The 14,133-nt window shown below is 47.6% G+C and overlaps 1 protein-coding gene across 1 annotated transcript in view; it reads left to right on the forward strand.

Moving 5' to 3' along the window:
* TOP1 (DNA topoisomerase I) overlaps positions 1-12,180 on the forward strand; it is a 66,666-nt gene extending 54,486 nt beyond the window's left edge. The window contains exons 11-21 of the mRNA XM_069033947.1: positions 513-635; positions 2,071-2,258; positions 2,898-3,042; positions 4,080-4,223; positions 5,246-5,431; positions 6,964-7,032; positions 7,640-7,754; positions 8,460-8,587; positions 9,665-9,759; positions 10,492-10,641; positions 10,779-12,180. Of these exons, the coding sequence (XP_068890048.1) occupies positions 513-635; positions 2,071-2,258; positions 2,898-3,042; positions 4,080-4,223; positions 5,246-5,431; positions 6,964-7,032; positions 7,640-7,754; positions 8,460-8,587; positions 9,665-9,759; positions 10,492-10,641; positions 10,779-10,881 (1,446 nt within the window). The 3' untranslated portion in view covers positions 10,882-12,180. The remainder of the gene's footprint in view (positions 1-512; positions 636-2,070; positions 2,259-2,897; positions 3,043-4,079; positions 4,224-5,245; positions 5,432-6,963; positions 7,033-7,639; positions 7,755-8,459; positions 8,588-9,664; positions 9,760-10,491; positions 10,642-10,778) is intronic.
* The last annotated feature ends 1,953 nt before the right edge of the window (positions 12,181-14,133 follow it).

Raw genomic sequence — 14,133 nt, forward strand, 5'->3', positions numbered from 1 at the left:
ACCAACAAAGTCAGGGTTCTCTGCATGATGCAGCATGATGGGGTGTACCTGACCTCCCTGTTACATGCCTTGTGTAAGAGCCAGATTTACTAAAAGGAAACCCCTTCCAAAGACCTAAAATTCACCTCAGTCATCAGCCGTAACAGCAAACCTTTAGATCAGTTTGATGCAGTTTTCCTGCATGGGTTTCTGGGTTTTTCTCCCCATCCCTCAGCAGTCCCAGTCACAGCTGGGTGTGGGAGTGCTTTGGAAAGTGTTGCAGCATTGCCCAGTGCTTGGGGAGATCAGAACCCTGCAATGCCAGTGCTCCACAGGATCTGCTGCTTGTCCTTTCTTTCCTCTTTGACCTCAGCTGGAGTGAGCCTGTGCAAGAATTTGGGGATTCTTGGGGTGGTTATTGTGAGAACCTGCCTGTTGTTCCTGTTTAAGCTGCCTGGAGTAGCGTAAGCTCTGCAGTGCATGGAAACTTTGTGTGTGTGTGTAAACTTAAAGCACTGCTTTCTTTCTGCAAGGAAATGACCTCTGAAGAGAAGAGCACTATCACCAGCCTCAGCAAGTGTGACTTCACCCACATGAGCCAGTATTTCAAAGCTCAGTCAGAAGCTAGGAAACAGATGTCCAAGGAGGAGAAACAGGTACCAGAGGGAATTCTAGGAGACTTCATGATTCTTAGCTGGCTTGTAAACATCTTTGTGTAATCATTCTCCTTGCTGTGCATATGTCAGTGTTTTCTTCAGCTTTCAGGTTATTGCTTTCAGGTGAACTGCAGGAGTCTGCACTGTGCAGCTCAGGTAGGGCAGAGCACTGTGTTTACAGCTGAATCTTCATCCTGACTTAAATGATATCGATAGGGATGATCCTGCTTAGGGAAATAAAGTTAAGTAAGTAATAGGTTAAGTAAAGTTAAGTAATAGCTTAAGTTAATAAAGAGAATCAGAGGTGCTGCCTCTGGGTTCATTGGTCCCTGGGAAATAATGAGCAGTGGATACTCAGTTAAGGATGGCATAGATAAGGATGGTGCAGCAATGCCATCAGTGAATAACATGAGAGAAGAAATCTTAAGCATCAAGTAATGATGTTTTTTGAATAAAAATGAACTTTATTATCCAGTAGCATGGCTACAGTGTCTCGTAGGTTGAGAATTAAATTAACTGCAGTGGATGTTGGAAGGTGAAAACCTTCCCCAAGTTCTCAGTTGATCCTCTGCAATGCTTTAGTAGTTGTCCTTTGAATGATGGGCCTGGTAGCTTGGAATTACAGCCTTTGGGATCAGAGGGATCCCATCAAAATAGAGAGCCCTTGTCTTCCTGCTGTTTTAGTTTGATAAATGTGGGTGAGCCCTTCAGTTCCTGTCCATGGTAGCTCTTTAAATGGAGCAGAAGTGGCTTTTTCTGTTTCTTAGCTGGTGCAGCAGTGCTGTCTGTGGGTCAGATGTTTTATTTTGAGCTGCAATGTTTTTATTTTTCCTTCTATATAATTAGAGTTCAGGCACAAAAGTATGCAGTGAAATCTCAGCACATTCTTTCTTAGAAGACTGTGTTCTGCTTATGAGACCATTTGCTGACACAGGCTTGACATGCAGCAGCCTGGAGACATTCCTTTGCCTACTTTCCAATGCTGAGTTCAAACACAGAAGTCTTCTATACACAGAATTTTTATACATAAACAACAAGATACGAAGTCCAGTGGATGCCAAATGCTCAGTATAGAATATAAAGTAGCAGGACTGTGCTGGGAGTACCCTTGAATCTGAGATATATGGATAGAGATACATGCCTCTATTGTGACAAAACTGTAACTGCCTTCACCAGCACTGATCTATTTCCCTCAAATACAGGTTTTCAGAGAGTTTTCACACATTCTTTCCCTTTTTCCAGTTTGTTTGTGCTGCTTGCATTTTATGAATGCTTTTCTGGCCAGTCTGATACACTTGCCATGATGGGGATCCGGTTTTGGGTTGGGTCTTCAGCATTAGTGTGGTGCAAATATAAAAATTTGTTAAGTCTTGGCATATGAAGGTGTGTGTGGTGCTGCATGTGCCACATCATCTTCGCTTTTGGCTTTTCCCAGAAAATCAAAGAGGAGAACGAGCGGCTATTAAAGGAGTATGGTTACTGTGTGATGGACAACCACAAGGAGAGGATTGCCAACTTTAAGATTGAACCCCCAGGTCTCTTCCGAGGTCGTGGCAACCATCCCAAAATGGGAATGTTGAAGAGACGCATCATGCCTGAAGACATCATCATTAACTGCAGCAAGTGAGCACTGCATGCTTCACGCCTCGGCTTTGCTTTCTAGAGCTCATTTTTTAAAACTGTATAAGTTGATACTCAAACATGTAGAATGAGGGATGCAGCTTATCTTGTTCTCATATGGATAAGAAACTGAGTCATACAAGTAAAGACTGAGCAAGGCAATCATGGGGTTCATGTAGAACTTTGTCAACATATTTTCTTTCTCACGCCTACAGCCTACATCTGCTTAAACTGCCTTTCCTGCTAGTATTTCCAGAAAATAATTTTATTCTACATAGGTTGCCCCACTTTGTCTTCCTTGATGTTGAAGGCTAAGGTTTGGTGAGCTTCTCTTCAGTCTCTCTAGTCCTCATAAGTGTCCACACTGTTGCAGTGTGCACAAATCAAAATTCGTCCTAGCAATGTGTCCCACCTACAGTGTAATTCTTCAGCAGGTCCATGTTGGTAGCAGTTACATTCCTGATCTTTGACTGTTCATTTTGATTTATTTGGTTTCCTGCTTGTGGAGATAATGCAATTCTGTTGCCTCAGTTCCTTTCCTTGCACTTTCTTTGTGTAATGTGGGTTATTACCTTCTCTGTTTTGATGCTGGTGGGATTTTCTTTAAATAGCTTTTATCATCTGTTTTCTAATTCTCTGTAGGGATTCCAAAATCCCTGCCCCTCCCCCAGGACACAAATGGAAGGAGGTCCGGCATGATAACAAGGTGACCTGGCTGGTGTCATGGACTGAGAACATCCAAGGCTCTATCAAATACATCATGTTGAACCCTAGCTCAAGAATTAAGGTAAAGATCTAGTTAAAAAAAACAAAACCAAAGCAATCTTCCTGGTCAAGTTTCCGAGAAGCAAATGTAGCTCTTGATTAGGGAAGAGATAGGAGGTAAAGCTGCCTGGTTGTTTCATCTTACAGTGGTTGAAAAACATAGGGAAGCTTCTGTGCTTCTGTTTCCCCTTGAAAAGAGAGGATACAGTTGCTGCCCAGGAGAGCAGGTGAAATCTGCAAAATGTCTCCTGAAAAACATCACTGTGTCATTTCTAGTGGAATCCTTTAACCTGTGTAAACCTAAAAGGAAGCATTTTGTCCAAGAAAGGGCTTGCTCTGGTGGATATTTCACATACATTTGGCCTTAACTTCCCCTGCCTGGTCATGTAGTGAAGTTCTAACCATGGGTTGCTAATTAGTTGTTTGTAAAATTAAAAACCCGGCCAGGCTCCTGGCTGAGAAGGCTGGTAAGGAGCTCATGACTGAAGGAAAACAAACTCCTGCTGCGGGAGCAAATACCCAGTCTGTGGATCAAGTCCATAAAAGCAAGAATTTAAGCTCCTTTCATGAAGTCTTTTCCTGAGAGATTTTTTCCTGGATTGGAAACAAGGAGTTTGTCCTACAAATAAAGGAGGAAAAATATCTCTGTTCCTTGTGAATTCCTGCCCTCTTTTTGCTACATCTTGAATATATAATAATAATGATGAACTGTTGATGTTGCTTTTGCCTTTTATGGGTATTTAATTACACAGCTGAAAGAACATAAGTGCCATCTGAATAAAGCAGAGGAAGCCATTTGTATTTTGAGAAGCAGGGAAGATGTGTCTTTTGTGTCCCTCTCTAGCTGCTTCCATGGAAGCATTTAATATCATGGAAATCTGAATGACCTGCAGCTGTGTGGCAGCACAGTGTGAAGCTGAGCTGTGCAGCAGCAGCATCTCAGTGCTTTTGTACAGCGAGACCGTTTGCCACACACGGGCTTGCAAAGCCTTGAGATGCAGATTGGAGCTGGTCCTCTGCCTGCTCTCTAGTGCTGACTCTATTCCAACTTCCCTGCAGGGTGAGAAGGACTGGCAGAAGTACGAGACGGCTCGGAGGTTGAAGAAGTGTGTAGATAAAATCCGGAATCAATACCGAGAAGACTGGAAATCCAAAGAGATGAAAGTACGGCAGAGGGCTGTCGCACTGTACTTCATTGATAAGGTGAGGCTCCTTCCTTGGCTCCCCTCGCCTTCCCTGTCCTGCTGGGAGTACTTGGGAATGCTGTGTGTTTGTCTTGAAGGCAGAATTGAGCCCAGTTACTAAGGTATCCTGAGGCTTCCTGGTGGGCAGGCTCCTTTTCCTTCCCATTACCTGGAATCCAGAGCAATAAACTATTGTACTAAACACAGCTATTTCAGGCAGCATTGTTTAGTTCAGGCAAAACTCACGGCCTGGTTCCAGAATCACCCAGTTGGATTACTGGGAAGTTTGTGTGGGCCTTTTGTCTCCAGCTGTTTCAGTTTTCCTGCTGGGAATTTCTGCTGGTTTGTCACCTCTTCAGTTTGAGGTCACAGTTGTGAGGTTTTGTAATTACGATAATATTTTCACCGCAGCATAAAGAAAACTGCAGTTGTGTTGATGCATTTAAAGCAACTTAAAACCAGTTCCCATAGAGCTGTTCCCTAGTAGCATATGGTGTCTTGACTAACTAAATTAACAGGTTTTGTTCAAAATGGTTTGATGTGAACCAGGCAAATTTGATGTGAATAATTGTAGTTTCATATGACCACTGAAGATTTCAAAAGTTAGAAATTGTTTTAGCCAGCGCTGTTAAAATATGTGTTTTTATGCAGTCAAAGGTAGCCTTTAATTAATTGATACAAGCCAATATTTATATAACCTATATGCTATTTGAAATGTATTTAGTGTGCAGTGAACAGGTAGGATCATAGAAGATGAACAACTGAACTGTTTGTTTCAAGTAGAGTTCACATGGAAGTCAATTTGATTTTTAAAAACTGCCACACTTTTTGAAATTAATTTCCATTAGTCAGAACTGTGTCACAGTTTGAGTTACATAATGAGCAAAAGTTGGTAAAGCATCCTGGCTTAAACTCTTAAAATACGGAGATATTCTCCTCTGGACACTGCTGGTTCTAGGCCACTGTCTGAAGGTTTGCAGCATCTCTGTATTCTGGGGACAGTTTGAATTCCTTACTTCTCTTACCTTGATATTAATGTAGCTTGCCCTGAGAGCTGGTAATGAAAAAGAAGAAGGAGAGACAGCTGACACCGTGGGCTGCTGCTCTCTGAGAGTAGAGCACATCAAGCTGCATCCTGAACTGGATGGGCAGGAATACGTGGTTGAGTTCGACTTCCTCGGGAAGGACTCCATCCGATACTACAACAAAGTCCCTGTGGAGAAGAGGGTAAGGCACCTCCACAAGCACATACCCAGACTGAGCTGTTGGAGATGTGGTCAGCACAGTTTGGATGGCATTAACACGTTGCTTTATCAGTGCTAAGACACCGAGCCAAGAAATAAGTCAGTTAATGTGACATGCTCTTTATTGGCAGTGCCATGGAAGGTGGTGTGACACAGCCTGGCAGATGAGATGTTCAGACATGTTGCTGCCCTTCCCTATGGTGTCAGTGGGAAGAGTTGACATAGCATAACTTTAACAGCTGTGTTAGATGAGTTTCCTGGGTCTTGTTCTGGTCACCAGAGTTGGTTTTGTCACCTGTAGGTGGTGGAGTTCCAGGCCCATGTGACAAGAAACAGCTTAAAAAGTTCTGAAATACTGCTGGCACTGGCAGAGCAGCAGTTTGATGGGGGCTTTGATAATACACACCTCTGTCACAGTGGTTTGGTTCATGTTGGAGCTGAGCCCTCACAGAAGTAGATCTTAATCTTGGCTGCTCCAGAGCCTGTGGAGTAGGTGCACTGATACCTCTGGCCTATGAACCTGGGTGTCTGCCAGCCAAGACTTCTTATGCCATGTCAATTCTTTTATTTCTGTCATCCACCAGTTTCAAATTGGCTGTGATTTTGGCCTCATTTCAGAATCAATCCCTATCCAGCAGCGTGAACCTGGAGGGCACTATCCAAAACGTTTTTGTGGGTGTAACAGCTTTGCATCTGGTCCACAGCTCTGTGGTCTGTGTTAGATACCCTGTGTATAAAACTGTGGTAGTTGTCATGACAGTCAGCAGTAAATGTTGGCCTCTTGAGGAGCAAAACAACTGAAAAAAAAATCAAACTACCGCTGCTCTAGAAATTAACTTGTGCTGGAATTCTTGGTTCCCTGTGTGAAGAAGAAAGCATATTCTTCTGTTTAAATTTATTGGTATCTCTTGTTATTTTTTCAGTGCTTAAAAGTTGATTATTGTAGAACTAGAAATCTTTGTATATTGGGTGTCTATAGAAGAATGTGTGTTGCTCAGAAGCTGGGGAGTTGGAGCACGCAGAACTGGGATTTGTGGTCTCTGTTATAATCAAAGATGCTTTGATTATTCTCCCTACCCCACTGAGACACATTTGGGATGAAATTGTATGAAACAATGCAGCAGTGAGGAGGGTTTCTTGTAGCTTCAATCCATGGAAAATGGCTCGGGGTCTCTTGGGCTTGAGTGGGAGAATAAGGAAAAGACAGTAGCTTTGGGGTCTCTTTCTCTGTTAGGCAGCTCCACCAGAGCAGAGTCAGATCTCCTGTAATTTTGATCCAAAGGATGAGGATAAAGGCTGTTGAAGGCTCAGGACTCCTGTTGCTGGGGAGGAACCTGCAGCACAAGCAGGGCATTGAGAGATGGGTCTTTGTATGCTGGGAAGTAACATCCAGCATCATCACTGTTCCCTGGAACAGTTTAATGGCTCCCTCGCAGTCTTGCTTTCATACAACTCAGTGCTGCCCAGTGCTGTGTGGTCTGTGTGCCTGACGTTCCTGGGGTTTTTTTCCTGCAGGTGTTTAAGAATCTTCAGCTGTTCATGGAGAACAAGCAGCCAGAGGATGACCTCTTTGACCGCCTCAATGTAAGCACATAGTTCCTGGTGAGGGTGGTGGAGCACCATGAGCAGGCTTGCTCTGCACCAGGCAGTAACAGCTGCTCTGTTCCAGAAATGGTTTCAGTGGAAATTTTCTTCCAGAGCAGCCTCAAGGCAGTGAGAGTCTGTCTCAGTCTGGTGTCTGAATTGTCCACTGTGCCCACAGGTTCCCAAAGCGATGGGCCTTGGTCCTGGTGAGCCTGCCTGGCTCTGACTGGGGAGGTGTTTTCAGAGTTCAGAGATGATGAATGTGTGAGGTGACAGATTTTCAGATGCCATCCCTGTCTGCACACTTGGCTCTGTGGGAGCACTGTGGTGGTCCAGGCACTTTAACTGTTACTGAAAACCAAAACCTCCACACCAAAGAAATCCTTTTTGGCCACTTGTGGTACTTGTTACCAATCTAGTACTTGTTGGTTCTTTGTTCACTTTTGCTGTGGTTTCAGTAATGCTGTGGCTATTCTGTTGTGGTCAGGTCTGAGTACACCAGGCCTCAGCCGTGAGCTGCACGTTTGTGTCAGCCATGGGTCCAGAGGTTTCACAAATGCTGTGGTCATTCCTAGTGCTCACTGTCACCTCCTTTCTGCTTCTTTAGACCAGTATCTTAAATAAACACCTTCAAGACCTTATGGAGGGACTGACAGCCAAGGTATTCCGTACTTACAATGCCTCCATCACGCTACAGCAGCAGCTCAAGGAGCTCACTAATCGTAAGTCTTGCCCCTGAAGCTGTGAGAGGAACAGATCTGACTCTGCAACACAGACCTGGCTTCCTTGGCTGAGCCACAAGTCGTGTATCTGTTCACCACTTCCTTGTTACAGTTCTCCCAGTGCAAATGTCAGGCAGCTGAGGTCTGACCAAAAATCTGCTGTCGATCTTTGGGGGTAGTTGAGCAGCCCAGCACTGGGGCAGAACAGAACTGACTTGTGAGCACACCAGGATGTATTTTCCAGGTTATGCCTATCCTTTACCAGATCTGTTTGCTTTCTATTTGATTGTGAGGTGCTGTAGATGACAGGCAAGGCAGATGCATCTGTAACAGCCCCACGTTCCTTGCTGCTCATCCACAACCTCTGTGAGCAGTGCTGCCTTGCACTTGGCAGCTTTACCAAGTGGGCACATTGGACCTGCGAAGCCCAGCGGTGTCCTGGGCAGGGTGGTCCTGCTGTCCCCTGCTCTGGGCATGGCTGTGCTTCCCCTCTGTTGAGTTGAGATGGTGTCAGTGGTGATGAGTAACATCCAGAAGGAGTTAGGGGCTGGGATGGAAGTGGCCAGGCTCTTGGGACTGTAGTTGGAGTGCAGTGTTGAGAATGGCCATGGGAGGGGAAGGTCAGTTCTGCAGTGGCTGTGGGATGCTGGCTGGGGCAGCACACCCTGGAGAACCCACTCGTTCACTGCTTCCCTTCCTTCACAGCGGATGACAACATCCCAGCAAAGATCCTCTCCTACAACCGTGCCAACAGAGCGGTGGCCATTCTGTGTAACCACCAGAGAGCTCCACCCAAAACCTTTGAGAAGTCCATGATGAACCTGCAGAGCAAGGTACCTCCCCCTGCCCACCTCAGGGGCAGCAGGGCTCCAAGTGCTGCATCTCAGGAGTCAGGATTCCTTTCCCTTGGGGTGAAAGCAGAGCCTGCTTTTCCCTGTCAGGAGTTGGTAGTGTGCATCAGAGATGGGTCTGCTTGGAGATGAGCAGCGAGCTGGAAGGGGCTTCTCTGAGTTATCTTTTACTTGTAAAGAAAAGACTGGACCCTTTTTCTGCCCTTCATCCTATAGCTGTGTGTTCTGCTGCCATTGAAACTTGAGAGCAGCAGTCTCTAGCTCTGATCTGTGTCCCCTAAAGAACCTGGAATGGGCATCCACCCCTGTTGTGTGAATCCCAGGCCACTCTCCGTGTGTACATAGTACATTATGCCCCTCTGACTTGACCTCTTCCTTTGCAGATTGTTTCTGGTGAAGGCCATGAGGTCGAAAGGGGTTAGGTCTGTTCCTGGTCTGGCTTTAGAATAACCTTCACAATAAGGAGTTCTGGTTTGGCACTGCAGTGTCCCCTGCTTCCATAACACCTAACATGGCTGCCTTCACCCTAGATCCTAGAGCTTGGGGATGTTTAAGGGGAGTGGTTGAACAGGGGCTGCAAAATGCTAAATCTCCCCGAATCCAAAGCTTACTGAAGAACTGTGTGGAGCATTAACACCTTTCAGTGTGTAGGATTTGGGGCTGATTCCTGCTGAGGGATCAGGGATCATCCTTCCATGTAGCCATCAGAGAGCTGGTAGTGGTGGGATGCAGTGGAGGCAGACAAGCTGCCAGGAGCGATTGTTGGCCAGGCCAGACCAAGCCAATTCCTTGGCTTGCTTGGTTGTAGCTGTGTGAGAAAGCTCCCAGCACCAGCTTGTCTTTGGAAATTAGTGAGGCCCTGTTTTTTGAGGGGGATATCTCACCACACTTGGCTGTGCAGTGGCCAGTGGCCTGATTGCTCTGCAGGAGTGGATCTGACTGCTGGTAGATTCTGAACGTGGTCACAAACTGGCTTCCTGGGTCATGCTGCCCAGGGGTGACTGACACAGCTGTCAGCAGCTTGTTCACAGTGCTGCCATCTGGTTTTGCCTCTCCTAGATTGATGCCAAGAAGGAGCAATTAGCTGATGCCAGGAGGGAACTGAAAAGCGCCAAAGCTGATGCCAAGGTCCGGAGGGATGAGAAGTCTAAAAAGTAAGGCTGGTGTTACTGGGCTGTGCAATGCTCCCAGAAGGGGTCCTTAACCCTGTATTCCATTTTCCTGGCCTGTGATTTGGGAAGGCTTTCTTTTGTCCTTTTCATTCTGTGCCTGAAGAAATGGTCACCCACGGGGTGGTGTGACCGTGTGGTTCCTGACGTGGTCACTCGTGCCCAGCCCTGGGAGCTGAGCACCCACCAGTGCTCACCCACCCCACTGCTGCCCAGGACCAGCAGAGGGGTGGATCCAGTGTGCAGCATTGCTGTCTTCGTGGGGAGCCAGGGCTCACACAATTAATTACTGCACAGGCACCTCCTTGAGTTCCGTGCTCCCCGTCAGAAGCCCACGGCACAGACGATGTGCTGGGCTCCGTGTGGGCTCTGCAGAGCAGCCACGGGGGAGCTGAGTTACAGGAGCTCTGAAAGCAGGATCACAGCATGACTTACTGAGGGATAAATGGGCTGGTGTGGGAGTGGGTGTAGCATCAGAACAGTTCAGGCTGTTGCTTCCAACCCTTTAAAACAAAACTGCTGCTTAAGATTCCTGCTCTGCCTCTTGGAAAATGTCAGTTCTTAATTGCATGTGCTGAGTGTGTTGTGTCACCATCTGTGCTGACACAGCTGCCCTGTGTGGCTGGTGGCATTGCTTACCTTGAGCAGAATCCCTTTGGGTTCCCACAGTGCTGGCAGGGCATTAGGAATTCAGTGCTGTGTTCTTTGCCACCCCAGGACAGTGGAGAGCAAGAAGAAAGCGGTGCAGAGGATCGAGGAGCAACTGATGAAGCTGGAGGTTCAGGCTACAGATAGGGAGGAGAACAAGCAGATCGCTTTGGGCACCTCCAAACTCAACTATCTGGATCCCAGGATCTCTGTTGCTTGGTAAGCACCTGCCTGGGATGTGCTGGGGTGATCCACCCCACCCCTTCACCTCTGTCTTGTCCCCCCACATAGCAACAAGGGCAGGGTCTCTGGCCTTCCTTTTATCCCGAATTCTAACAGCATCTCCTCTCCTGCAGGTGTAAGAAGTGGGGAATTCCTATAGAGAAGATTTATAACAAAACCCAACGAGAGAAATTTGCCTGGGCTATCGACATGGCAGAGGAAGACTATGAGTTTTAACCTGTTTTTATTGAGCTGAATTTTATGGGAAAAGGGAGTAGCCTGGTTTTTAGGGAGATTGATAAACTGTGAGCCTTACTTGTCCTTGGATGCTGGGGAAGGGGGAGGTAAGGGGCAAGTGAGCATCAGATAAAACAGCCAATAACTTGCAGAAAGCATAACCTGGAAATATCCTAAAGGAGCTGAGCCAGTTGTCCTATGGACAACTTATTTAAAAATGTTTCAGAGATCCAAATTCTAGCTGTCTGGTTTGTGTGGTTTTTCTCTTGAGGCAGGGCAAGTGGATGGGGATTTGTCAACCTTCCGCCAGGCAAATTCACCATCACACTGAGAGCGTGGGAATCTTTAGCTACTGTATACAAAATCCAATTATATTGGTGCGTTTTTACAGTTAGGGTTTTGCAATAACTTCTATATTTTAATAGAAAATGGACTCCTTAACCCCTGCCCTTCCCCTCCCCCTCCCGCCCCATTTCAGAATTTAACAAATAAAACAAAATTTAAGGAACCCAACGCACCTGTTACAGCTATCACTATAGTCATGGAAATACCCAAATCTTTTTCAATTTGTCACTTGAAACAGTTGTGGCATTGGAACATGAATTTACAAATATCCACCACATTTGTTCAGAGCAAATCATGATGGGAAATCGGCCTCCTGACTTGAGTGTTCCTATTTTAAATGTGAATTTTTCTTTCTTTTTAATTATTTTAAAGTATTTAAACAGTTTTCTTTCTTTATGATCTTAAAGATCGTGTAGGTTTGGGGAGCGGGTGGGGGGAGGGGGCCGTGTGATGGGAAGATGTGTGTGGAATTTGAGGACAAGTGAAATTGGAAACAAATGACATTCCCATCACCCTTTGTTCTGAACATGCTCTGTACACTTCCAAGAATTATCTACTTTTTAGGTTTGTCAGACTGTTTTACCTTTTTTCCCCCCCTTTTTTTCTAAGCCCCACTCCCCTCTTTTACTTGAAAGATTTTATTGTGTAAAAAGAAGTTTCACAGGTCAATAAATTTCGAGGGAAATGAGCATTGGTCCAAAAAGGAAAATAATCAAGATTTTAGGGCTTTTATTTTTTTCTTTTGTAATTGTGTAAAAAAATTTTAAAAATTAAAAAGCAGAATTTTAATGTGAAACCTTTTTTTGCTATAATCATTAGTCTTAGAGGCATTGTTAGCGTAGTGTGTGTGCAAGACCATTTCCTGCAGCCTTTCCTCAACAAGTATCTTCTATTTTTATCATGAATTCCCTTTTAATCAACTGTAGGTTATTTAAAATAAATTCCTACAACTTAGCTGAGTGTTGGTGTCTCTGTGTTCTTTCACCTCCGGCCCTGGACGTGAGGCCCCTGTGGTCGCTGGGCTGAGGGGGATGGTGGGGTGCAATTTCTGTTCCCAGCAGGAATTCCCTGAAGGATGTGGCCCTTCCCTGCCTTGCTGTGGTTGTGCTGCACCCTCTCTGGTGGTCACTGTGGGTTTCCATGCAGGCGCAGCTCTTGCTTTGTCCTGGGAGAAAAACAAAGAGCAGGAGCAGGTGGAGGCGGTGACACCAGAGCTGCTCTTCCTGGCCTGGTTTCTCTGCTGCCTGTTATTGACCCCCAGCCCTCTTACACAGAGGAGGAGGGAGGGAGAGCAGCTCCTTCCCCTTCATGGCTGGGAAGGGCAGGAGGCTGAGCAAGAACACAGGTGATGAAGCTGAGGGATGCATTCTCCTCCCTGGCACTGGGAGCAGCCCTGGCCTGGTGCTGTTGGGGACTGGGAAGCAGACACAGGCCCTGGCTGCTCTGCAAGCTCCTCCCTGTGACCCCAGAGCTCTGGTGGGCTCCCAGACCCCCGAGGGCAGCTGTGGGGTCAGGCTCAGCCAGCTGAGAAGCCTCTGGGCAGCCAGCCCCGAGCGGGGCTTCCTGCTGCCTGCTGTGATCTTCCAGGCACTTTGTTGTGGCTGCACAAACTTGGAGCTTGGCAGGAGTTGCCGTTTGCTCTCTGGGGCCTTTCCAAGGTGCAGCAGCGAAAATGCCAGCAGAGAGGGAAAAGGGCTCATTGTGCTCCCGACCTGCCCGTGCCTGAACAATGCAGCCTGTAAAAATATCCCTTCTATTTATACAGCCCTCCTTCCCGCCTGCAGACCTGGCCCAGTTATCCCATATCTTACAAATTCCCATCTCTTAACACCACTGAACAGGGAATTGTTGAGTGCAGTGGGGAGGGATGTACTCCCACAGAGGGGATCCCCCACCCCAGCATCACTGCTGGCAGATCCACCTTCTCCCTGGGCATGGTGGGGTGCTCTGGCCAGGCTGGGAGATCCGTGCTCTGCCTGGAAGTGCAAGGCCAGGCTGATGTCCGAGGTTGGAGGGTGCTGTGCCTCTCTGTCAGTGAGAAGGAGAAGGATGGTGGTGCAAAACCAGCCCCTGAAAATGCACCCAGCGCTGGGGAGCACAGGCTCTGTCCGGGGCAGGGAGCTCAGGAGGGTTTAATCTGTGGTTTTGCCCGTGGCACAGCAAGGTGAGGACCACACACCCCACACTTTCCATGGAGAATTCCTAGACCCCACTGACTCACTGTGCAAACAAGAGAGATGGCCACAAACGCGCCACATCCTGTCCTGCATCCCATCGCTGCAGCGCCTGTGCTCGCCTGCCCCGGTGCCACCACCCCACTTTGGCTTTCCAGTCCCACAACAGGGCCTGTGTTTGGCAACCAGGGAAACTGAGGCACCAGTGTCATGACCAGTGGAGAGGGCAAAATGTAGGTTTGAACCAGATCATGTGCATCACAAGCCCATGGCCAGGGCCTGGCTGCCAAGGGGAGGTGCAAACCCTGCAGGATGCAGCCCCATCCCCCTTGAAGTCTTACAGGATTCCAGAGTTGAAAATTGAAACCAGGTGAATTCGATATTAAAAATGTGTGCGCTCCCCGCGCAGCACTGAGGAGCGGGGGACAGGGACCCCGGAGCTGCCGCGGGTTTCTCACCAGCTGCTTGTTGTCCTCCGGAGGGACCCTGCAACGCGTGGAAGGGGCAGAGGCTGCGGGGGGAGGCAGCCCGCGGGCACGGCTTTGCCCGGCTCCTCGGCACGCGGCCGGCACCGCGCCAGCATCCGCGGCAGCTCCGCAGCCCCGGGCGGCTCTGCTTTCCATCCCCGGCACGACGCTGCGCTGTGTCTGCCAACACCCGCCCGGGCAGCAGGCAGCTCCGCGCCGCCTTCCCTCAGGGCTCTCCGGATCCTGCTCCCCGCAGCACCAGGGGA

Source organism: Aphelocoma coerulescens, chromosome 20, assembly GCF_041296385.1.
Source record: "Aphelocoma coerulescens isolate FSJ_1873_10779 chromosome 20, UR_Acoe_1.0, whole genome shotgun sequence".
Lineage (NCBI taxonomy): Eukaryota > Metazoa > Chordata > Aves > Passeriformes > Corvidae > Aphelocoma > Aphelocoma coerulescens.